Source organism: Phyllosticta citriasiana (genome assembly GCF_038021145.1).
Source record: "Phyllosticta citriasiana strain CBS 120426 chromosome Unknown IWZ02scaffold_6, whole genome shotgun sequence".
NCBI lineage: Eukaryota > Fungi > Ascomycota > Dothideomycetes > Botryosphaeriales > Phyllostictaceae > Phyllosticta > Phyllosticta citriasiana.
In genome coordinates this window covers 968,814-991,224 of record NW_027117283.1, presented here as the reverse complement: position 1 = coordinate 991,224, position 22,411 = coordinate 968,814, and the positions used below count along the sequence as shown (strand labels likewise).

Below are 22,411 nucleotides of genomic sequence, written 5' to 3'. Positions count from 1 at the left end.
GGTGAATGTAGGGCTGTGCCTTTGTGGTCAATCATCAGTGAATAATGAAGGCCAACGCAAAAGCTCGGGAAATAGGTTCCAGTGGTGCAAATGGTCAAAGAGGATGTATTTTATGGAAGGATGAAATCGTACGCTACTACTACTACTACTACTCCTCAACGTGAACGCGTCAAAGAGATATATGTAAGACGGCCGTCAAGATAGGAAAACGCCCACGCAATGCTGCTCATGATGCCGAGAAACCAAACCAATTCTACCATATCACCCTTACATGACGCCCTCTCAGAGACGGGTTACAACTTGGACGTCTTTTCAAAAATGGCCTTTGCCTGCGCCACCTCGTGCTGCAAGTCCTCATTCCAGATCCAGTCCATGCGCGTGCTGAGGTCTTGGGCGATCTTGTCGACGTTGTCTTCGACGCCGTTGAGCTCAAAGTCGTACAGCTGGCCGCACGCACGGCTGGTGGTGACAAGCCTGTGCGTGCGCTCGATGCGGACCTGCTCGTAGGCCTTGAACGCGGCGTGGAGGTGGTCGGCAGACGCGACGCCGCCCAGAATCTCGGCCAAGACGTACGCGTCTTCGATGGCCATGCCCGCGCCAGAGCCCTGGTGCGGCGTCGTGGCGTGCGCGGCGTCGCCGATGATGGCGATGCGGTCGCGGACGTAGGTCTTGGCCGGCAGGTGGTTGAAGAGGGCCCAGATGTCGGTCTTTTGCATCAGAGTGATGATGGACTGGACGTGAGATGACCAGCCTGCGAAGTCATTGCGGAGGTCGTCTTTGGTGGTGGACACGACCCAGGAGGGGTCATCCCAACTGGGCTTGCTGGCAAAGGCGACTACTGCGGGGAACATTAGGGCTCGATTCAAGAACAAAGTGCGGGGAACACTTGCCGTTCATCGTCTTGCCCTTTTCGACAGGGAAAGTGAGAACGTGGCCGTGGTAGCCAAGGTACATTTGCGAATTGCGAGCAAGCTCGTCACCTAGCAGCTCAGCAGCTTGGTCCATGGGAATGAGGCCACGATAGGCATATTTTCCAGAAAAGACGGCCTTCGCGGCTGGGTTGCTCTCCCCGAGAACGACCTGCCTCGTACGGCTCTTGATGCCGTCACAGCCAATGGCGGCACTGTGGACGGCTTCGGTGCCGTCATGGAACTTGAGCCTAACGTTGCCGTCGGATAGGTTCTCAATGTCCGAAAGACGCTTGCCAAACTTTGCGATGCTGTCTGGCACAAGCTTGACCAATTCGTCGAGGAAGCGCGCGCGATGGACGTAGGCCGAGGGCCGTGGGGTCTTGACGCTGTAGATGAGCTCGCCCATACCCGCGTCCTTGTCGGCACCGCTGTGAGCGCCGTGGCCTACACCACGACGGTAGTCGAACCAGATGTTGTTCTTCGACTCCCACTGGTTATATGTTGCAACCTTTTCGAAAGCAGCCTTGACTTCAGGGCCAATGGATTTCATGGCGTTGACTGCATTGGTGCCGAGAGCTACGCCAGCGCCAATCTCGCCAAAGGCCGCAGCAGATTCGTAAAGCGTGACGGGGATTTCGTGCTTGACGAGGCCGATGGTCAAACAGAGACCAGCAATGCCACCGCCAACGACAGCAATGTCAAAGGGCTTGGTAGTGTTGTTGGTTGCCATTGATTTTCCTTGGAAGACTGTTGTTGAAGACGGGAGAAATTTGAGGGTATTTGAGTGTAATAGAAGATGATGACGTCGACGGTAAAGAAGTGGACAGAGGATTCGGATGCTCTTATTGCTGAGGGGAAAAGATGTAACTCGGCGCGGAATTTCCGAGAGCTATGTAAAAATGAAGGAGGAGGTTGCGTTGCAAGACATGGGAGAGCGTCGAGAACGAAACGTCGTGCGAGGACGCCCTGCCCAGGGTGTTGTCCTTGCCATGGTGGTGAGGGCGTCGGATGAGGGCCGACGGAAGCGGGCGCTCAGGACGGGGATTGACTGTTTGGGAGGGATATGACGATGCGTATCCGAAAAGGGCGATCTAACCTACCTACCTACAGTGGGGCGGCACAGTTGGCGCCCGGGTCGGCATGCCGAAAGATCGGGTTTGCGAAACTGCCAGGCGAGGTGGTGAACATAGCCAAGCACCTAGGGGGGCGCTGCGGATGAGCGGCACCGGGTGGTGTTTGGTTGGGTCCAGTGCAGTGCGAGAGGTTGTCATGGTCGAACTCCCCGAAGTGTGTGGATGCTCGATACGATACATACTCGGCTTATGTCAGCCAGAAGCTTAGCTCATCGGCGTCTCACATGCGTTCGGTTCTCCTCTGCTGTTCCTTATCTTATCCTGCCTGCCCAAGAGAGAAGCGGGGTAAGATGACTTGGACGAAGGAGCGGGAACGGGAACGTCACTCTCCTGCCGTCCTACCTTACTCCAGTCTTCTCAACACCACCTCGTCCCTGCTAGTGCTAGGCTTGACGGCTTTGGCCATTCGTTTTGCTCGCTGTCTTTGTTCCTCTTCCTCGAGCTATATTCTAGTGCTGTCGCCTCCAAAGCTTGCCAGCCCTGCTTCAGCTTCAGCCTCGGCCTCGGCCTCGGCCTCGGCCTCGGCCTTGTTCCGCCCCCGCCCTCGGAATCACGCCGCTCCTCCGCTTCTAATCACTCGTCCTCAACGCCATATCCTCACCGTTAATACACGCCTTCCTTGCCCGTCCACGTGGCGCCCGCTCCTCTAACCAGCCCTATAGTCTGTAGCTGCTCTCAAGGTGAACATTTCACAGGCTCTAAAAACGTCTTGACCCGTCCCGAGACTCGTTTTGTCCCTCGAAGCCATGGGCGATGTCCGAACAGAACCACCGGCCGCCGACCTAGTAGTCCTGCAGCATCAGGCTCTAGAATCTACTCCTGAAGAAGTAACCGTGCTTGTGACGGGCTTTGGCGTAAGTCTCGCCGTCGTATTCATGCCGAATGGCCACGCTTAATCCTCTTCTGCCAAAACATGTTACACTGCGTTTTTAATAGCTCCAACACGTTGACATGTAACTCGACATGTCTCTCGTGCCACCCTAGCCCACAAGCCCCTTACGCATGCATCACTGTCCCAACCACTTTTTTTTTTTTTTCTTTTTTTTTTTTCCTCTTCTCCCTCTAACAGGATCCAAAGAGAGAGATTCCATACAATGCTAACTCTTGGACCGCCAGCCTTTCCTTTCCCAATTTCCAATCAATCCCTCCCATGAAATCACCAAGCTTCTACCAGCAACACTCCTACCCGACCCGAGCGACCCAACGAGTCCCCGGATTCGACTGATTATTCACCCCTCTCCTCTCCCCGTGGCCTATCATCCCACCGCGACCCTCGTGCCCACTATCCTCGCTGCTCAAAACCCCGACCTTGTCCTGCACCTTGGTCTTGCCGCCGGACGCAATTACTTTGCGCTGGAGAGGTCGAGTGTGCGGATAGGATACGGCCGAAACAAAGACGTCCTTGGTCAGCGCTGGGCAGATTTCGACTCAGACCGGCAGTGGCCGAGCCACCTCAAGGCCTTTACCGAGGGAGATGGGAAGCTCTGCTCGTACCCAGATCGTCTGGCAACGTCGCTGCCATTCGAGGACATATGGCGGCGCTGGCGAGCGCTGTGCGCCGACATTGAGGGAGTAGGGGATGGGACCTCCAGCGCAACTTTTGTGACGACAATCGCGACGCCGCCACATCAGACGGGTATACCTGTCGCGCCGTCCGCAGGCGCGCCGACTTCAAACCCTTGGAACAGAGTCGAAGTGCGGCCGAGCGACGACGTGGGTAGTTTCCTGTGCGGCTTCATCTACTGGACAACATTGGCGTGGTTTTGGGCACGCGCGCAGCAAAAGCAAAAGGAGGAGAGGGAGAAAGCTGATGCTGGCATGGTCCCCACAGAGACGCAACAGGCTCAACAACCGCAGCGGCTAGTGGCGCCGGAGGAGGAAGGCGAACGGCCCGTGCTGTTCCTGCATGTCCCCGGGTGTCCGGAAGAGAGAGACTTGCAACGCGGAAAAGAAATCACCGTTGCCGCCATTAGGGCAATGGTCGCGTCGTGGTTGGGCCAGAAGAGGCGCAGAGCAAAAGATTTGGTCATTTGAACAACTTCAGACATGACGGCAAAACAGAAGGCCAGACAGCAAGAATTGGGAGCGGTTGGCCGCAAAGATGACCTAGGCTTACTCATTGGGATCATACTATTCTCTTGGTCGACACAAGTGTGGGTTTGGGTTTCGGCTTTCCCGGCACAAGACATATGAGCTTTTTTCGAGATTGTATCTATACATCATCTTCACTATACCGAGCGGGAGGTGTATGTACATACGCACACCGTCGGCCCTTTGTTCAATTACACAGACAGACCTGCGGCAGAACATTCCGGCACATAATACACATTCTGAACCACAATGACCAATGCAATCATCTCTAGCAAGACCTTCCTAGCTTCTTGACACGGCATCGCCCAATCAGAACCTCCACAGCCGCCTATAAGCATCCCCAACCCTATTTCAGTCAATAACCCTCTCCCATTCGCTTCTTCCTTTTTTCTGCCCCACATCCGCTCCTCTATTCCACCCTCCTCCCTCCCTCCCTCCCTCCCTCCCTCCCCCTCTCTGCCCCCCATCCGTCCTCTCCGCCCCCCATCCGTCCTCTCCCCGCCACACGGGCCCGCCCCGCCATCAGCCGCCACACACACACACACACACACGCGCGCGCGCACTTACCTAGTAGTACCTCAGGCATGCGACGCGTCGCACGCGCATTACTGACGCACCGCGACCTCGTCACCGTCGCGTCGCGTATAACATGACACCAAAAGTCGGCCATCAGCCGGCCGGCATCGCGGCACAAGGCAGTGGGGCGCCATGGCGCGCGGAGATTGATCTTTCGTGAGGGGCGGAGGAGGGATGATGCGGTGAGGGCCGGAGGGATGATGCGATGCGGTGCGATGGGACGAGGAGGGAGGGAGGGAGGGAAGGAGGGAGGGAGGGAGGGAAGGAGGGAGGGAAGGATGGAAAAAGGGGTGGTGGCTAGGTGCTCTGCCCTGGCTGCCCGCTGCAGGTCAGAATGTTGGGATGACGTTCGGGAGAGAGAGGTCGGTGGTCTGCACGCAATTGTGAAAGTGGGCACCGAGATGCGGATGGAAATCGGCACGAGAAGCGATTGTCACCTTCTTTTTTTTTTTTTTTTTTTTTTTTTTTTTTTTGCAGGGTCGGTTCGGATGAGGTATTACATTCGTGGTTCTGATACCACTCGGAAATAGCGCATGCGAGAGAGTTGGGTTGCTTCGCAGAAGCAATGACGCACGAGAGAGATGTCGCCAATAACAACTTCCGAAAAGCCACCACCAGTCAACGAGTAAGACAGACAGCCGGCCAGAGCTAACAGGAGAAGGGTCAACCATTTCCACCGCGTACAACAGATGCCAATTACAAACCGACTAGCCAACTCACAGCGTCCCCAAGCCCATCATGCCCACCCCGTCGTAGCTCACCTTTCCGTTCCCATCCATCTTCATCCACAGACACGTACTCCTCTTCTCACCGCCGTCCTTGAACGCCTCTTTCGCGCTCAGTGCGTCAAACCAGCGGGATTTAGGGCTGCTCGAAGACGACGATGGAGGCGAAGAGGACAGGAGCAGCCGCTCCTTAGCCTCCCTGTCCTCTGGCGGCGCGCTGCCAAACAGCGCCGAAGAGCGCTTGCCACCACCACCTCCGCCGCCCCTAAACACAGACGACAGGTGCGGGTTGCTGCGCGAGGCCTTTGGGTTCGAGCGAAGCTGGTGCTGTGCGTCGTCTTGCTTCTTCTGTTGTGCATCGGGAGGCGGCGGCGGGAGCGGCTTCGCAAGGTCTGGGTCGAGAAACGTGTCGCGCGGGTTGATACGTGAAGAGCGCGAGAAGAAAGACGTGCGACTGTTGCCGGGCCCTCCTCGAGATTCGGAGGCTGGGATGGGAGGAAGCGGCGGGAGACCCACATCTTCTTCGTGCGAGATGCCCCCTAGGAAGGCGTTGAGGTCGAGTGACTGCACCCACGTGGAGCGGCGTGAGGCCTTTTTGTCATTCTCTTCCTTTTCAACCAGAGAGTCTTTGGGAGCGCGCGGCCGGGGCTTTGGCCGCATGTGCGTGAGGCTTGTTGTCGACTCGGATTCTTTTTGACGGAGCTGAGCACGATCAACATTCGTGGAGGAGCATTTCGGGCGCGAGCGAGGAAGTGCTGCTGTGGATGTTGAACGAAGTGCCTGCTTTTTCTTCTTTTTCTTCGCCTTGGCTTGCCGCGACCGGGCTTCGGCACTGTCTTTTGGAGGTGGAATGGGTGGTGTTCTGTTTTTGGTCGATGGCAGAGAGCGACTTGGAGCTGTGGGCGAGGGAGCAGACGGGATCAGATCAAGAGAGTCGATATATTCTGTGCTGAGGTGCCCCATGGGAGTGCAACTATTTGATGCCTGGCAGGCGAGACATCGAGGTGGCTTGATGTATTCGTTGGAGAAGCCGTAGGATACAGGTGAAAGGGCCGTGTATAGACGGAGACGGACGGCGTTGCGTCGTCGACGGCAGGTGTGCTCGGGCATGATGGATGCAAAATTTGGTAGGACGAATGTTGATATTGAAATTTGCAATTGGGCAAAGGCTCGAAGTGCAGACTGTGGAGCGGTGGGACTCGTTGTCCCACTGACTTTGGAGTGAAAGGCACTCCACGGTGTTCTCAGGGGGAAAGACCTGCCTATATCACAGGCTTTGAATTTGGGTTACCCAGGATACCCACAACCTCAGGGTTGTGGGCGCCGTTATGTTCCCTCGATAGTGAGCAGGCGGCATCCGGAATGCTGAACATGGAGACCAGATGAGCAACCAAACCGACTGCGGGGATGGTCCCAGAGAGCAGCGGGAGAGCACCAGGAGAACACGCGGTGGAGGCGAAGCTCAGCCCGATTTGGGCCAAGAATGATCAACTCCAGACATGGAGGGAACAAGGGACATGTGGTCGTCCCCAGGACAAAGAGAAGCCAAAGCTGATGATTAGGGTCCAAACGGAAAGGGCCCTTGCAGTTTCAATCTGAATTTTGATAATGGGAATCAGAGCAGCAACCCGAGGCTCTCGTCCGAGCCGCATGCGGTAAATTGTATAGGTCGGCTCTGATGATCACACAGCCAACGCGCCTCCAGATCACTAACTAGTCCACGTCGACGTCGATCGCTGAAACTTGTTCGAGAATGATGTTAGCTCGGAGAGGCGCAGAGTCCGCACATCCGAACAGTAGAGAAGTGATGGCATGCCGTAGTCGAGAGAGCTGATGGATGGATGTGTCTGCTTTCAGGCGACGAGAACAGTGGGCGGGGCGTGCAGCAGTAGGTCCGTGAGCTGTCCTCTTGCTCGTGCCGCAGTGCGACAGTTCCTCATGGCATGCTCTCGTCCAGGCTGATGCAATCGGTCAAGATAGCGGTGCGGAGCGAGCGAAGAGAGGAGGTCGCAGGTGTGCCTGGATCAAAAGGCGCCGGTCTCCCTCGAATGACGTGTTACGATACGGTACGCGCTCCAAGTGCTTACCAAACCTCCAGCCCGGCCAGCTTTGGCGCAACGCTTTCACCCTCACCATCACTCTCCAAAACCTCCGATGGACCCTTGGACTGCCTCAGATTTTCCACGCCTGGCTGCTCCCCTCGTCCTCAACACGTCCTGTTCTCACTGAGTCTTGCTTGACAGCTTGACGTCCGCCTGCTGCGTCCGGGCATAGCTCAACACCAAGACTCGTCGCCGTCATGCCTGCCCACGACAACCTCGACCCGCGCGCTCTGGCCCTACCCATAGAGGAGCCTCCCGAGAACAATCGCCGTAGCCCTGAATGGCGCCGCCGCTCGTCCTCCCTTGCTACTGGGTCTTTGTCATCCTCCAGCAATGATCGCCGTCGCTCGAGGCTGTCGCGAATGCGCACCGGCGCTTCCAAGCTGCAACGAACTGGCCTGAAGCTATACGAACGGTTGACACCGCTTCAAAAAGTCTTGCTCGTGTTGGGGGGCCTGACCGCAGGAGTCCTCGGGATCCTCTTCCTCGTGTACAACGAGCATATTTTCAAATACTGGCTGGCTCCTGTGGCCCGGAAATGGCGGGATATACCTGCTGGCTGGCTGATCCTGTGGTCCATGACCTTCATGGTCAGCTTCCCGCCGCTGATAGGTTATTCGACCTGCGTGACGCTGGCGGGCTTTGTCTACGGATTTCCGTACGGGTGCGTTGCACCTCTCCCTTGTGCTCCACGCTTTCTAGAACTGTTGAATTGATACGTGACGTTGCAGCTGGTTCATCGTGGCCTCGGCAACCATCATCGGCAGCACCGCCGGATTCCTCGCGACTCGCATGGTACTACACCGCTATGTGACGAAGATGATAGCAAACGACCCACGCTTCGCAGCTCTCGCCCTGACGCTCAAACACGACGGCCTCAAGCTGCTCATCATGATTCGCTTATGCCCCCTTCCTTACTCTCTCTCCAACGGCGCTATAGCCACTTTCCCTACAGTCCACTGGGGCGCCTTCATGGCCGCAGGTGCCATTGCATCTCCCAAGCTTCTCCTACACGTCTTTGTCGGCGCCAAAATTGGCGAGCTGGCAGAAAAGGGCGAGGAAATGGACACCAAAACCAAGATGATTTCCTACATCAGCATAGCCATTGGCCTGATCGCTGGATTTCTCACAGGCTGGATCATGTACCGCCAGACGAAGAAGCGAGCTGCCGAGCTGGAGGCACAGGAAAGGGACGGCGTGCGAAGACGTAGCTTCGACGAGATTGCGCGGGAATACGCCGACGATCCGGAGGCGTCGCTTGTGTCGGAGATTCTTCGAGAGGACGACGACGACATCAGCCTTCGAGAAGATGTCGCAGACCTGGGAAACTACAGGGACGAGAGCAGCAGCAGCGATGACATGGAAGACGCGAGAGAATTTGACGTGTTCAACGCTGGAGACGACACGGATGCAGAAACACGAAAGTAAGAGTATAGATCGCAGAATCCTCACGATAGCACTTACGACTGCATCTTGGCCCGCGATTCGGGATGGCGCTGTCAGAGCTGTGACGCTCTCTGAGTAGGTCAAAAGCAGATCTTTCCGACTTGGGTCCCAATTGGCAGAGTCTTCTTCTTGGGTAAAACCATGTTTGTAGAGGAGATCCGTAGGCACACTCAGAGCATAACCAAAATGTATCATTAACAGGACAACTCGGAACAATCCTCCATGCTCGGTGTTTTTCCAACTGCCCCAAAATCGCAGCAACCAGGGTATCAAGTTTCCGACTCGCTCAATTCCGTGACCACAGCCAACCCACCCATTATTCCTCGCAGCGCCGTCACAGCCCCGCGACAGCGGCTTGCACCAAGTCCCTTGCCTTCCCCAGTTCCGCCATCTTCCCCGCGGCGCCGCCCTCGCCCTTGAACAACTCGTGCAATGCAATCAAATCCTTTGCCCTTTTGAGGTCTGCATCGTCATCCACCACAGCGCCTGCATTCGCTCCTGCTCCATCGCCTTGCTGTTGCTGGGAACCTGACGTTGTGTCTGACTGCTTTGTTGCGGCGGCGATTGACGGCGCTGGAAATGGGTACGTCGTTGTTGTAGAGGCAGAGACGAGGGCAAGGGCAGCGGGTGGTTCCTGTTTGGCAGACGGGCTGTCAGTCAATCATTTCTCGAGCCCAGTTTGGTGGGTAGGCAAGTGGTATGCAAGGAGACATGCGTTCCGGGGAGACGAACGCAGACGCGGAGCGTGTCAAGGTCGGACAGGATTTCGGCAATTTGCATGATTGCTTGGGGAGTTTCGAGCCAGAGCAAGAGGTAAAGATATGCCCCTATGAAGTTGAGGTCTTGGAGGAGTGACGAGACCTCGAGTGGTCGGTTTGATGTTGTGTCCAAGGAGAATTGAAGCTCTGGGTCAAGGTCGCGGGCTCTGTCGTCATGGTGGGGCCCGTGCACTCTCTATGTACCTCTACTCGCCGGCCATGGAGGTAGTTTTGACTTCACAATCATCATCTTCTGTTTTTTGCGTCAATACTAAATGAACAACTTCCACTACGCCCTTCGTTACACTCTAGCAAGCATGATCAGGAGCACCACCGCCCGGCAGGAACGTGCAGAATTACGCGCTAATCCTTCTCGCAACATCAAGGCCTACATCTCGAGCTGAGTTGCTTACACGAGGCTGTCGAGGTTGGCCCCCAAAACCACCAGCCTCGGCGCTTATACTGTGCTCATGTCAAAAACTTCTCAAGATACCTGAACACCTATTCGTCAGGTGCCTCCTGATCATTGACGAGTACACACGTCCTTCAACATGGCCGACTTCAATCCTGAGGAATGGCCTCAAATTTACCAAGTCAAATGGACCACTTACTGCACGCTATGCATGGGCAACATCTGGCATTATCGTGACAACGTCAGAGCCAGTACGTCTACCGCGAAATTGTCAAGCAAAAGCTTATTCTCGTCAGTCGTGGAACACACACATCAAGTCTCACCGGTCTTCAAGTTGAAGAGAGCCATACCAACACAAGTGCGTGGTCGTATGATTTACTACCTCCCGCCTCCTCTTCAAAGTGACTGTGAGACTGCCTTTTTGGTCCACGAAAGCTGCTACGCAACCATCTGTGCTGTCGCCCGTGATTCTGGCGGGCATTGGGTTCCCGGAAATCTGGTATGGAGGCTTGGAATCTCATTGCAAAGCATCTTCACACTGCCAGTCGGGCGCAGACAAGTCATGGCAAGCGCGTTATTCGAGGATTCTCTTATCCAATACTGTCGCTCCCCCTCCGCCCAGTGTGACAAAACAGGAGTCAACAGTTATCTTCATCATCTTCCGAAGGAAGTTGTCTTGAAAATTGCTCGGTACACATCACAAAGCTACTACCAGCAATGCCTGGTCAATTTGATGCAAGTCAGAAGACATCTCCAAATCCTTCGCTCCTTGGACATCTCCAGAAGAATCGAAATTCTTGACTTCACCAAGGAAATCCATGTGACCCACGTCGAAATAAGCGGCTCTTCCTACATCTCTGGATTCCACGATGCAAAAGTACCTGGCTCAGAGTTGTTGCAAGACCTTATTTACCAGAAAATTGTCCTCATCTGGGATGACTTTGGACTGCTCAAAATTGAACCATTGGCAGATGTGGGCCAAAAAACGACCAACAAAAAGTTGCAGTGGTATCAGGTGATTGAGAATGCGCAGAAGACTACTTTTCAAGTCAAGTATAAGGTGCCCTTCCACCTCCATTGGCCTACACAACACATACTAACGTCAATGAGGAAACAATAATTGCTTCCATCACCTCCATTGACCCTTCCATCAACATGGACTCTAACGAAGGATCGATCACTTTGTGGGACACTCCAAACCCCCCAAAACCAACAGATCTCCGCTTCTTCGTCAATCACGAAGAATTCCCAAACCACCCATCGCGTGTTCCTATGAGGACGGTGGATCTGCGACACAATCCCATTGGCTTGATGGTTACTTTGGGGGTAATCAACCGCTTTCAGCTTACCGGCATCGAAGCAATCCGCTCGATGGACCGGATCCCACAGATACTGGCCGATGCCGAGGGCGAACGATCGATTTGCACCTTTTATCCCATGCACGAGGGCGAGTTGATCACAAATTTGTGGATGCTGGAAAAGTCCATGGTATCTTCTAGCCTCTCTACTTATTGCGACCCAGTGCTTGTGGTAGGCCGATCCCCCCTGCCAATGTCCCAAAAACAACCTCCCTCAACTCAGTATGGAATTTGACCAACTGCCAGGTCCAAACGAATCGAGGCCGACAGCTCTTCCTCGGCCCTTACATTACGCAAAATTGGCGCGGCAGCTACAAGGTCTCGCCGCTCGTCATGGCCGAGACCGACGCAGCCGTCACATCCATCTACTATCGCGACCTAGGGCACCGCGCTTCAAGCGTCTTCAAGCCGCTCGAAATCGCAGCAACGTGCAGCACGCTATCAGATAAAGATAAAAACTACCGCCATCGCGTCCCAAATCGCGGCCTGCTCCCAACCGAGCCAATCTGGCCCGCCGCGTTCGAGCCGCCCCCCAACAGCATCTACTTCTCAGAGAACCCCTACACCATGACGAGCGCCTCGCTCGAAAAAGTCGTCCGCGCCGAGACCTTCACGCTATGGCCAGACGATTACAACAGCGGGGGCGAGCACGTCGTCCTCGGCGCCCTCCTGCACTACGCCGACGGCACGAGGGCCGCCGTCGGCGACTGCCGCGTCGGACAGGCCGACCGCTGCGTCCTGGCGTCGCCGCCCACGCACGTCTTTTGGCACGAGATCGAGGCCGCCTCTGTGGGTCGCAGAGCCAGCGATGGCCTGACGCAGAGGACGGCGGCGGAGGGGCCGAACACTAGGACTGCCAAAGCCATTTACTTCACGACGGAGGACGCGGCGCCGTTTCCGGGCGTCGGGTGGATGGGCCACAAGATGGAAGGGCGCATTTGCTGGTCTTGCGATTCATGGGGCTCGCGCTTTTGGATTGATTGATTGAGTGACGGGGGGGGTTGAGACAGACACTGAGACGAGGACCCCCGTTTTCGTGCTGGGCTGGTGGTGGAATGTGGAGTCTAATATCCCAAACGTCACTGTCCTGCAGTGCTTGCTAGCTGGCTGGCTGGCAGGCTGGCTGCTCAATCCTCATTCCAAAATCCAAGCGGATGATGATGGCCTGGTTCTCCTTTTTCATCAAACCACATTTAATCACGCACGATGGGCCAACATGCGAGTTCTGACAACAAATAGACTAGGAGGGCAGAGTCGACGTGAAATGAGGCCTAAGATTCGTATTGTATCGTAGCGCAGGGAGAGTAGAGAAGTGTAATCTTCAGACCCACCAGAACGTTCAAATCCAACAGCGACAATTGTGCGCAGAGATATGATGGGTGTTGCTCTGCCGTACAACAGTACCTACCAGCCCATCAAACACCAAACATCGAGCTACACAAGGAGCACCGCCGCCATCCTGCGTGGATTACGATGGATAGATAAAACTTACCACTGTGCCACCGCTTCGTTGAGCAGACAGACAGACAGCCCTTTTCTTCTACTTTCTTCTACTGATATCAAGCTTCCGGTCACGGCTGGCTGGCTACTGATGGCAATATGATTGATTCCCTTTGCCGGAACCAGCCAAACAAGCCCGCAGTACGACGTTGCCAAAAGTCCCAAACCGCAGATAAAAAGATAACCAAGTCTACGAAGAAGGCTTGTCATCTGGCTACTGGAGGAAGTAGACTCTAGCACACAGCGTGCTCAAACGCACGTAAAACCACATAAAGAGACAACGGTAGCCAAAAACACAAGACAAAAGGCACTCAAGGCCACACAACTCAGCTCCTCCCATCATCACTCGAGTAAGTCAGCAGCCGCACATCAAACATCACAACCCAAAATTCGTAAAAGGTATAAAAGAAATCTTTTTGTTCTATCCATCTGATCAGACTCTGTTGACTGCACCTGTGGGGCCCTGGTCTTTCTCTCCACTGCTACCACCACTTCCGCCAGCATCCACAAACCGGAGGGCCCGAGTGCAAAATGTTTGAAGAGGCGGGGGAAAAAGCACAAAAAAAGAAGAAAGGGAAAAGAAAGCATGCGGGCCTAAGCTCTCCGCTATCAATCGGCCGTAAAGGTGTGACAAAAAAGCGGGTGGGGGGATAAGGAAGGAGGGGGGGAGGCGGGGGAAAGGACATTTATGTTGATTGATTGGGTTGTGGAAAGCAAAGGTGTAGCAGGCATGGGGGCACTTCTGTGATGTCCTCCTGACGAGACGAAAGACCGGAATGGACCGATGCCAGTCTGAAAGAGCTGGGGACAAGCAAGTGGCAGTGCCTATGCTGCCGCCTGGCTCCAACCAGCCCCTCGTCAAGTGCTGACTGTTTGGCAGAGGATCTGCCATGTCGCAGCAAGCAGGAGCATTCGTGCCGCTGAACAAGTTGCCCGCTGCTGTGGTGCTGTCACGCTGTACAGCTAGGCCGACTGTATGTACTAAGCAAGAAAAGGAAAAAGACCGTGAGCGGTAAGGGACAAATGACGCGCGGGTTGGGTATAAAAAGGAATGTGAATCCGCCGTTCCGATCCAAAGCGCAGTGACAGGCATGCTTATGAAAAGAGCCTTCTGCGCTGGTAGGCCGAGTGGGTAATAGCAGTAATGGTGCAAAACAGAGCAGAGAAGGAAGAAGAGTTTCTCAGTGGGACCGCCCGTTTTCGCCTTGCTTGCTCGCTCGTGCGTTGAAATGACCGCCTCGTTGATTTCGAAGCGCCAAAAGGGCAGTGCGGGAATTTGTGATGCAGAGGTGTTGAGACCATAAAGAGAAAAAGAGTCAGGGTATGCAATTTTGTAGTGACCATCGCCGCTACACCGCAACTCCAGTGCCAGAACAAGAAAAAATCCGCGCCGTCGCTTCGATTTTGACAGGTGAAGGATGCCGTCTTAATAACGTGAGCGTGTCGCTCGTTCGATGTATCATGTTTGTTCGTTTGATTTGCAGACTGGTGACTGCATTGCGCAGATTTCAGTCTATCCAATTCTTCATCGCTGTATAGGAAGCGTTCGTCATCCAATCAGTGCTATGATTACGTTTCAGAAGAGCGATTCAATCGCTGCTGTCGCGTCTACGCAAGACGCGGCGAACGGTGCCACCCACTCCCTCGACGTCGCTATTCTCAGTACTGCTCAGCGCAGTGGAGCTCATCTCAGTGACGCTGCCATTGCGAGTCCGGCGACCTGCACGGCGAGCTTGTGCTTGAGAGCCACGAGCCTTGAGATGGCGGCGCAAAGTTTTGAGATGCAAGACGTGGTCGCGGGCAGCCTTGGTTCCTTCATTCGTCAAAAGGCGCGCATCAGCATTGTTGTCAAGCGCTCCAGGGTGAGGTGGGACTGGGCGCGCAATCCGGAGTGGGATGCGCTGTCCTTCCTGGGAAAGTTGGTTCAGTTGCGTCGAGAAACTCGCCACGCTGCGTGGTGAGTAGGCCGCCACAGAGGCTGCGGCAGACGTGCGAGGCGTAGTGAGCGTAGTGATATGGCCTTCGGGGCCCGCCATGGCGGTCTCGGGGGATGCGAAGACGCTGCTTGAGAATGAGCCATTGGTCGAGGGAGGAGTGTTGGACAGCGCATCCTGGTAGCGCCAGGTCGAGCGACACTCGGGATCAAAAGACCGCAGACTTTCACTCCGATTCAAAGGATGGCGATAACCTTTGATAGTCTCTTCGTCAGTGGCACGCGAGACGTCGGGCATGGAGTTGGACATGGCGCTGGTAAATCCGGAAAACATGCCATCATCGCTGGTCTGGCTGTCGATGCTCTTTTCCTGACTCATTCTAGATTTCCTCCTGGTGTTGATTGCGCGCTGCAAAATCTGACCATGCGAATCTCGCGCAACAGAAGACTTTCTGGAGCCAACGGAAACGCGACGCTGGTCCTCACGTTCAGACACGACTGGTCCATGGTCCGAGGCATAGCCCTGGGCTTTGCCCTCTTCCTGGTCCTGCGGCGTCAGAAGTCCAGAAACACGCTTGTGAGGCTCGGATTGCGACTGTCGATGATACGACGTCCTGTGAGCTCCCTTTGAGAGAGTTGCCTGCTCCTCAAGATCGAACGGGTTGCCTGTGGTCATGTCGAAGTCGGCGCTCGGCGTCAACGAATCAGCCACGGATTCGGCCACGGAGTCAGCCGTCGGAGGGCGAGGGACAAAGTTGACATCGGCAAAGTCGAGGTCAATCATGGATGACCGCTCTGGAGAGCCCGGTGCAGAGTATGCGAAACGCATATCGTCGTACTGCCCAACCGGTTGAGTGGCCGCATGGCGGAGCGGAGGACGGTAGTTGGATCCAATGTCAGGGGACGGGTCCAAAGCTTTGCGGCCAATCTCCAGCGACGGCGGGAATGAGAATCCAGGCAAGAAACTGCGTCGGTCGTCTTGGCCCTCGTGACCTTCGGCAATGCCAAATTCAAAGTCCTTTGTACGGCGGTCAGACACCAGCCTACTCGTCCCATGGTTGTCGTTGTCGTCACCCGACGGTTCAACCATGGAGCTGGCAAAAGTCCAGTCCATCGTTCGACGGTTTTTGGCGTCATCAGATTCGGGGGGTGCCGACGCTGGCGGATCCATGAACGGAAACTTCCAATCCTTAGTCGCCCGCTTGGATGCCCTGTTGGGCTGAAAGGTATATCCATCATCATCGTCTTCAAACTCCCTCATCAGCCTGTTGATCCTGCTGGCTCTCAGAGTTGAAGCGTTGGCGAGATCGAGGTCGAGATTCGGAGTATACTCGAAGCCTGTCTCTGCAGCATCCAGATCAATCATGGTGATTCTATTGGACGCGCGATTGGGCTCCCAGTTGCGGAGCGCGAGGTCCGAAGCGTACGAAGAGCGATCAGGGGCACTTGATGAACTGCCAGGCGGGTGATCGGGCAAGGGGTCTTCGCCGTACTTGTAGTCCGGCTCGTTTAGGTTGAAGAGCCTTTGCATGGCTGCCTCGCCACGTTTGATCTGCTGCTCCCTCATCGCCTTTTGGTAGCCCTCGAATCTTCGGTTTCGGCCTCGAGGAGCCGCATCGCCACTCTCCATGCTCTTGCCGCCAGTGCTTCCTGGACCATTGCGCAGGTTGTCTACCATGGAAATGCGCTTTTCAATTTGAAAATCCCTCTCGAATTCCGCGGTCGTGCTGAAGACCCAGTCGTCATCAAGGTCGGTGCCATTGTTTGCCGGGTCAAGACCTGCTGCTCCGCCAGCTGCCCAGAGCGAGGAGCGGTTGCCACCTCTATCCTGCCATTCCAAGAAGCGCTTCACGAGGCGAGAAAGTGTTCTGTTCGGATGGGTCTGTTCTGTGCCGAAGATGTAGTGGTGCTCCAGGATTTCCCGAACCGATGGGCGCTCATAAGGGCGGTCTTTCAGGATAAAGGCAATGAAGTCCTTGATCTCGCGGGAATGGTGGTTTCCTTCAAGCCTTGGGGCTTGTCTTCGTTTTGCCAAAAATTCGAGGTTCCGTCCAGCGTCGGGCGGCAAGCCATGGGCCATTTCGTATATGGTGCAACCCAGCGCCCAGCAGTCGACCTCGGTTCCATAACCTGCTCCGACTTGGTCTTTGATGAGCTCGGGCGGCATCCAATTCGGAGTGCCGATGATCGTCGACCTCTTGTCGACCGAGGTCTCAATCAGGCCAGATACGCCGAAATCAATCAGCTGTACTCGACCCTCTTGCGAAATCATGATGTTCGCACCTGAGACAAAAAGTCAGCGCGTGAATCTGCTGCTGAGCCAAACGACACTTACATTTAATGTCACGATGCAAAATTCCAGCGTCATGTACAAACTTGAGACCGATGGCCACCTCTCGAGCAATTGGGACGATGTAATGCTCTTCAAGGGGCATGGGCTTCGATGGGGTACCACCCGGCGTTGCTCGCATCAAAGTGCGAACACTGCCACCAGCAACATACTCGGTAATGAGCCATAACTGAGAATGAAATGAAAACGATTCGTAAAGGCGGTTGACGTTCTTGGCGGCGCTGTCCTTGAGCTGTCGGAGGATTGAGGTCTCCTTGACCAGCTGCTTGATGGTTTCGTCCCGGTGCGCGTGGCTCGTCTCTCCATAGTCGACCTTGTCGATGTCGCAGATTTTGATTGCAACGAGCTGATTCTGCTCCCGATGTTTACTACGAATGAGAATTAGGTCAAACATATTCGCAAGCTAGCAGGATAGAGTGGTTACCCCTTGTAAACCCGACCAAAGGTGCCTTTGCCGATCAGCTCGAGAAAGTCGTACGGCGGAGGAGCAACGCCATTCAGCTCGGCGCGGTCCTCGATGGCCTTTTGTGCCTCCTTTGCCGCCTGGGCTTGTCGCGCTCTTGCGCCATTCAGGCGAGGATTTAACAGCTCGTTGGCCATGGCAGCCTCGGCGCTTGTACGTCTCGACGATGGGCGGCGGCGCGCGTTGCTGCGGGCAAGGTTGATCTCTGGGGTGGACAGTTTCCAATCAGACTCTGTGGGGGACGGTGGAGGCGATGCTTCTGTTAGCTCAGGCGCATAGCGGAAGACGGCTGGAAAAGTCGCAGAGGTCGGCGGCGTGTATACGGCGACAACGACGGGGGGAGGGGTCGACGGAGGGGCAAGACGGTCGAGATCTCGGTAGAGGACGAGGTTCGCGGCGGACGGGAGGGGTTCGGGGTAGGAGGAGGAGGAGGAGGTGGTGGTGGGCTTGAGCCTCGTCTTGGTGACGGGAGGCTGCTCAGGTGCGGTCAAGGATCGCGACAGGGTGAAGGGACCGGAGGGGCCGTCGAAGTGGTCGGCTCCTGTTGAGCGTGTCAGTGGCCATGAGATGTCCTCTTTTCTTGGCGTTTGGCCGCGCCTTGTACGTTGTGAAGTTGATTTTGGTTTGCTGGAAAAGTCAAGGAAGCCCATGTTGACGTTGTTCGCCGGAGGAGGTGTCGGCAGGGCGACGACTCAGGCAGCGTCCATAGGAGAGAGAGACGGGAGGGTGGTGTTGAGAAGTGGAAGGTGCTAGGGCGACGAGGTCGAAATGGAGGTCGACGAGTTGGGCGATGTGAAGATGGCCATTGCAGCCGTGACTAGTACTTACTTACTTACGCGAGTGTGAAGGTGAAGGTATGGCTAGGCTAGCAGGCGAACGGACAAGGCTGTGACGTGATCTTGCGCATATTTTCGAGGCCCGGGGCAGGTACGGTCAAGTGCGAGGGCGAGGGCGAGGGCGAGGGCGTCGAAGTTGAGTGGATGGAGTGTGGATGGAGTGTGGACCAGGCCGAGGGAAGCTGCGACGTGGGGTTGGTGGGCGGCCTCGGCGTCCCAGACCTCAGCGACGACAGTGTCCCGCCAGGCCAGCCGCGGGCAGAAGAGGGTCGTTGGTGTCTTGTCAAGTTAAGGGGACCAGAAGCCCTATGGGGTTGATTAGGGGAAATGGACGACGGGACGTCCGGTTGGCTCTGGTTGGAGGCTCAAAGGGAGTTCACGGCACATCGGCGAGTAGCGGCTATGATCGTCGCAGGGTCCCTGTGCTGGGCTGTTTCGAGGCAATGATGTCAGCTGCCTGAGGCGAAGGCTCAATCAGGTTATGTCCAACGAATGTATGTTGTTGGTTCTGTCTGCTTCTCATGTCCTCGCAACCTTTCCCAACTACCTACCTTACCTTTTCCAGAACACAAGCTGCCCTCACTCAGTCATGGCTCCTCCAAACAACTGGCTCAACCGCCAAGTCCAGGGCGCCGTCGCCTCGGCTGGCGGCTTCGTCGGCAACGTCATCAACGGTGTGGGCAACGGCGTTTCGGGCGTGGGTCGAGGCATCGGTGACAGGTGCCCTCTCTCTCCCTTTGCAGAATTTCAAGCTCATCATCCGCCAACTGACTCTCGTCTCCTCCTTGACAGCATAGCAAACACCTCGCGCGGACTGGGCGATGGCGTCCGCGGCTACGGCAACAACATCAAGGACGCCACTCACGCTTCAGGCCGCAGGGCCCCGACTGCCACCAACCCGCTGGGCCTCGCTGGCGGCTCTACCCAATCTGCCGCCGCCCTCAAGAATGTTACCAAGAGACTCCCAGCAACCAAGGGGGGTGGAAGCAATCCCCTTGGCTTGTAAATTGTCAGCCACGAACAACGCACAACCTTTTTTTACGACCTGACCTGCATAACGAATCGCACAACTTATACAACATGTCTGCAAGTCTGAGGAATGGGTATTTCATCTTTCAAAATTCAATTCAAAACTATCAACACAACGGTCTTCGTGCCACAAGGGGTATTAAGCCGCTGAATCAGAATCCTTGTCTTACCGTTGCCTTTTTAACCTCTCAAAAAGTGATCCCAAACACCTTGCATGCCGCGTTCCGATCCTTTTCCTAATTTTTAGAATCCCAACCCCAAAACTCCACGCTGAAAGCAAATCGATCGCGAGACCATGCGCCGAAAGTCCATACCCACACAGCACGCTTGAGTGCACATCACCCACTCATCTCTGTGGCTGTGCCCTCCTCAAAGTCCTCGCCTTCCGATTCTTCGCCCGGTACCTCCGTGTCGCTGTCGTCTTCGGCTTCTGGCTCCATGCCGGGGATGCTCTTCCACTCCTTGTAATCACCCTCCATCCACCTCTTGCTCCTTGGCAAGCTGTATGGGTCAAACGGGAAGTATCCGTCCAGCTGCAGCGCATCGTCGCCAAGCTTCGCCGAGAGCGCTGTTTCTCTTTCTTGAAGACCACCGTAAAGGACCGCCGATGACACCGTCTTGGAAAGACGCAGCTTTTTGTTTGTCTCAACAAGCGGGAAGACGTAGAGAAACCGAAGGTGGTGCGCAATCCGAGCAAATTGGCCTACAATCCCCGGCGAACAGATCTTGAGCGGGTTGAGCTTGCAGTAAATGTTACGCATCAAATTCTCCTTGATGCCGGGCAGCCAAGTAAGGTCTCTCCCCTCCAACAAAAGCTCTTCCTCGTCTTCGAGGTCGCCCGTCTCGTCGATAATCAGCTCCCGCCAGCGGAAGCAGAAAATGTAGATGAGTGCTTGAGCCATGGCGTAGTAGATTGCATAGCGACGGAGGTCCGGTCCTTTGCATTTTGCCTCGTTGTTGACGCGGAAGTTATCCAGCTGATGACCGACAACATCGAAAACGTCCCTGACGGTAGTCGTCGGTACGTGCGCTCCTCGGGCAATGAAGCTCGCAAGGTAGGCACATGCTGTGAGACGCATGATTTCCGGGCGTGTCGAATCAAACACCATCGACGCACAAGCTCCGGTGAACCGATCAATGTACTTTGTAGACACCTGCGCGTAATGAAAGAGCAAAAACTGCGTATGTCTGGAACGATACGTCGGGACGAGTGTGTTGGTGAATTGCGATATGAACAGCTCAAATGTGGCGTCCGAGTCGACGGCGGTGCCCTTGACGAAAATCTGATGGTAGTACTCGAAGAGCATGTCGATCATGGCGTCCATCTTGCCAACAGACTCCCTGACCTTCTTCAGGCGCTTTTCGTCAGTCGGCTCATCCAGACTGGTGACCGACTCGTCATCGCTGTCTTCCCCAGACATGTCATCGTCGTCTTCCTCAGTGATCTTCGACTCCTCGTTTTGATTCATGGCATCTTCCACAAGGGTCTCTTCTATATCTTCGTCCAAATCTTCCATGTCAACTTGGATCTGCACGTCTATTTTGACAAGTCTTTCTGTGATGAGCGCGAGAATTGCACCTTTCAACTCCGGTGCATAGCTGGTGATCTGCAGGAGGTTTTGAGTATAAAAGACATGCACCTTGGTTGAGTCTGCGGCAAAAGGAAACGACGCTGCCAGGATGTTGGAGAGGACGCCGCTGGCAGAGGGTATAAGCTTGAGGAGACGCTTGAGAGCTTCGTGCACGCGTTCGCGCAGCTGCGGCCTTGTCACAGGAGGATCGATCGAGTGACGGATGGCGGGCGATGGCACTTGAAAAAGTTAGCGCCTGAGTTGTTGCTTGAGCGGCAAAGCCACTCACACTCCACGAAGTATTTGACAAGCATCTGCAAGACCTGAGAGAGGTATCCACCCTGCGCAGAGGTCAAGCTCCCAAGTAGCGTGACGTATAATCTCTTGAATGATTCATCCCTTGTGAGCCACTGACAATCCAGGACGGCATGGACGAGCCCAGAGCAACTCCTGCCAAGCACATTGACGCTGCCGATAAGCGCGACGACATATTTGTTGAGCAACTTGGTGGAAGGCGCATCGGAAGCGGATGGTCGCGTTGCGAATAGAGCTTTGATTTGGTCGTAGTCTGTGCTGTCCCCGGCCATGTGGTTGTCGATGGCGCGGCGGACTTCTTCTCTGATCAGGTCCAGGCCCTTCTCGTCGTAATCCTCGAGGACGTGGACTTCAATAGCCGGGTCAAACGACACTCTTGCCTTCTTGGGCGCGTGTACGGACAGTTCGGGCTCTAGGTCATCGTCTGAGGATTCAAATTGCTTGCGTTTACGGCTGGCGTTGGCGATGAGGCCGGAGTTGACTGAGCTAGCGGGGGGCGACGGCAAAGCCGCGACAGGAGCAGCGAGCGACACCATGGCTCACAGGCGCATGCCGCGATATAGTGAGGATGAGAAAAAGAAGGGTCACGGCGGAAGAGAGATATGTGCAGAGTGGGCGTAAGCGAAGCTAACACAGGCGTAAAGGGAGTGTCGCGTGTGGAGTTTCAGGGTGGACGTAGAGCGCCCGATGAGAATTCTGGATGGTAGTCCGTGCGTTAGCGCCAAGCACCAAACTGGATCATCCCGCGTCTCCCTCTGTTGCGTCATGAAGTTAACAAGCATTCACGTAGCCGTCATGCTGAGCCATATTAAGTCATTGCTGGAGCTACCTATCATCACATTTCTCCATCTGGAAAATTAAGTGGCAGAACGTATCTTTAGGCGCGCCCCGGTCGCGTATCA

The 22,411-nt window shown here is 55.3% G+C and overlaps 9 protein-coding genes across 9 annotated transcripts; 4 read left to right on the top strand and 5 right to left on the bottom strand.

The window, feature by feature from the left end:
* Positions 1-77: 77 nt before the first annotated feature.
* On the bottom strand, positions 78-1,641 carry IWZ02DRAFT_518469 (uncharacterized protein; the record flags this gene model as incomplete). Its single annotated transcript, XM_066770719.1, has 2 exons — positions 78-838; positions 891-1,641. The coding sequence occupies 2 exons, from the start codon at positions 1,639-1,641 to the stop codon at positions 294-296; spliced, it is 1,296 nt and encodes a 431-aa protein (XP_066623054.1). The 3' UTR covers positions 78-293.
* An 866-nt stretch (positions 1,642-2,507) lies between these two features.
* On the top strand, positions 2,508-4,202 carry IWZ02DRAFT_256065 (uncharacterized protein). The gene is made up of 2 exons (XM_066763264.1): positions 2,508-2,898; positions 3,161-4,202. Exons 1-2 carry the CDS (start codon positions 2,791-2,793, stop codon positions 4,076-4,078), a joined length of 1,026 nt encoding a protein of 341 aa, XP_066623053.1. The 5' UTR covers positions 2,508-2,790; the 3' UTR covers positions 4,079-4,202.
* A 1,104-nt stretch (positions 4,203-5,306) lies between these two features.
* Positions 5,307-6,962, bottom strand: IWZ02DRAFT_255984 (uncharacterized protein). The gene is made up of 2 exons (XM_066763263.1): positions 5,416-6,962; positions 5,307-5,359 (listed from the first exon to the last, which is right to left on the bottom strand). The coding sequence occupies exon 1, from the start codon at positions 6,544-6,546 to the stop codon at positions 5,428-5,430; it is 1,119 nt and encodes a 372-aa protein (XP_066623052.1). The 5' UTR covers positions 6,547-6,962; the 3' UTR covers positions 5,307-5,359; positions 5,416-5,427.
* A 773-nt stretch (positions 6,963-7,735) lies between these two features.
* IWZ02DRAFT_376681 (uncharacterized protein) lies at positions 7,736-8,966 on the top strand (the record flags this gene model as incomplete). Its single annotated transcript, XM_066764904.1, has 2 exons — positions 7,736-8,202; positions 8,270-8,966. 2 exons carry the CDS (start codon positions 7,736-7,738, stop codon positions 8,964-8,966), a joined length of 1,164 nt encoding a protein of 387 aa, XP_066623051.1.
* Positions 8,967-9,142: 176 nt separating this feature from the next.
* IWZ02DRAFT_255753 (uncharacterized protein) lies at positions 9,143-10,028 on the bottom strand. Its single transcript, XM_066763261.1, has 2 exons — positions 9,717-10,028; positions 9,143-9,618 (listed from the first exon to the last, which is right to left on the bottom strand). The coding sequence occupies exons 1-2, from the start codon at positions 9,762-9,764 to the stop codon at positions 9,319-9,321; spliced, it is 348 nt and encodes a 115-aa protein (XP_066623050.1). The 5' UTR covers positions 9,765-10,028; the 3' UTR covers positions 9,143-9,318.
* Positions 9,992-12,864, top strand: IWZ02DRAFT_481636 (uncharacterized protein). Its single transcript, XM_066769125.1, has 3 exons — positions 9,992-11,214; positions 11,265-11,684; positions 11,759-12,864. Exons 1-3 carry the CDS (start codon positions 10,294-10,296, stop codon positions 12,494-12,496), a joined length of 2,079 nt encoding a protein of 692 aa, XP_066623049.1. The 5' UTR covers positions 9,992-10,293; the 3' UTR covers positions 12,497-12,864.
* A 1,737-nt stretch (positions 12,865-14,601) lies between these two features.
* IWZ02DRAFT_432821 (uncharacterized protein) lies at positions 14,602-18,408 on the bottom strand (the record flags this gene model as incomplete). The annotated part of the gene is made up of 3 exons (XM_066766244.1): positions 14,602-17,228; positions 17,281-17,663; positions 17,720-18,408. 3 exons carry the CDS (start codon positions 18,406-18,408, stop codon positions 14,602-14,604), a joined length of 3,699 nt encoding a protein of 1,232 aa, XP_066623048.1.
* Positions 18,409-19,077: 669 nt separating this feature from the next.
* Positions 19,078-19,806, top strand: IWZ02DRAFT_450626 (uncharacterized protein). Its single transcript, XM_066767478.1, has 2 exons — positions 19,078-19,314; positions 19,387-19,806. Exons 1-2 carry the CDS (start codon positions 19,091-19,093, stop codon positions 19,598-19,600), a joined length of 438 nt encoding a protein of 145 aa, XP_066623047.1. The 5' UTR covers positions 19,078-19,090; the 3' UTR covers positions 19,601-19,806.
* IWZ02DRAFT_450625 (RNA polymerase I-specific transcription initiation factor RRN3) lies at positions 19,807-22,255 on the bottom strand. The gene is made up of 2 exons (XM_066767477.1): positions 21,484-22,255; positions 19,807-21,433 (listed from the first exon to the last, which is right to left on the bottom strand). Exons 1-2 carry the CDS (start codon positions 22,043-22,045, stop codon positions 19,962-19,964), a joined length of 2,034 nt encoding a protein of 677 aa, XP_066623046.1. The 5' UTR covers positions 22,046-22,255; the 3' UTR covers positions 19,807-19,961.
* Positions 22,256-22,411: the final 156 nt, after the last annotated feature.

Bases quoted from the DNA above. Each gene is read 5' to 3' on its own strand.
- IWZ02DRAFT_255984 (XM_066763263.1), bottom strand. From the start codon at position 6,546: ATGCCCGAGCACACCTGCCGTCGACGACGCAACGCCGTCCGTCTCCGT.
- IWZ02DRAFT_450625 (XM_066767477.1), bottom strand. From the start codon at position 22,045: ATGGTGTCGCTCGCTGCTCCTGTCGCGGCTTTGCCGTCGCCCCCCGCT. The intron at 21,434-21,483 runs GTGAGTGGCTTT...AACTTTTTCAAG, and splicing joins TGTCAAATACTTCGTGGAGT to TGCCATCGCCCGCCATCCGT.
- IWZ02DRAFT_255753 (XM_066763261.1), bottom strand. From the start codon at position 9,764: ATGCAAATTGCCGAAATCCTGTCCGACCTTGACACGCTCCGCGTCTGC. The intron at 9,619-9,716 runs GTTCGTCTCCCC...TCTGCCAAACAG, and splicing joins TTGACACGCTCCGCGTCTGC to GAACCACCCGCTGCCCTTGC.
- IWZ02DRAFT_256065 (XM_066763264.1), top strand. From the start codon at position 2,791: ATGGGCGATGTCCGAACAGAACCACCGGCCGCCGACCTAGTAGTCCTG. The intron at 2,899-3,160 runs GTAAGTCTCGCC...TTGGACCGCCAG, and splicing joins TGCTTGTGACGGGCTTTGGC to CCTTTCCTTTCCCAATTTCC.
- IWZ02DRAFT_450626 (XM_066767478.1), top strand. From the start codon at position 19,091: ATGTTGTTGGTTCTGTCTGCTTCTCATGTCCTCGCAACCTTTCCCAAC. The intron at 19,315-19,386 runs GTGCCCTCTCTC...CCTCCTTGACAG, and splicing joins GGTCGAGGCATCGGTGACAG to CATAGCAAACACCTCGCGCG.
- IWZ02DRAFT_481636 (XM_066769125.1), top strand. From the start codon at position 10,294: ATGGCCGACTTCAATCCTGAGGAATGGCCTCAAATTTACCAAGTCAAA. The intron at 11,215-11,264 runs GTGCCCTTCCAC...AACGTCAATGAG, and splicing joins CTTTTCAAGTCAAGTATAAG to GAAACAATAATTGCTTCCAT. The intron at 11,685-11,758 runs GTAGGCCGATCC...ACCAACTGCCAG, and splicing joins ATTGCGACCCAGTGCTTGTG to GTCCAAACGAATCGAGGCCG.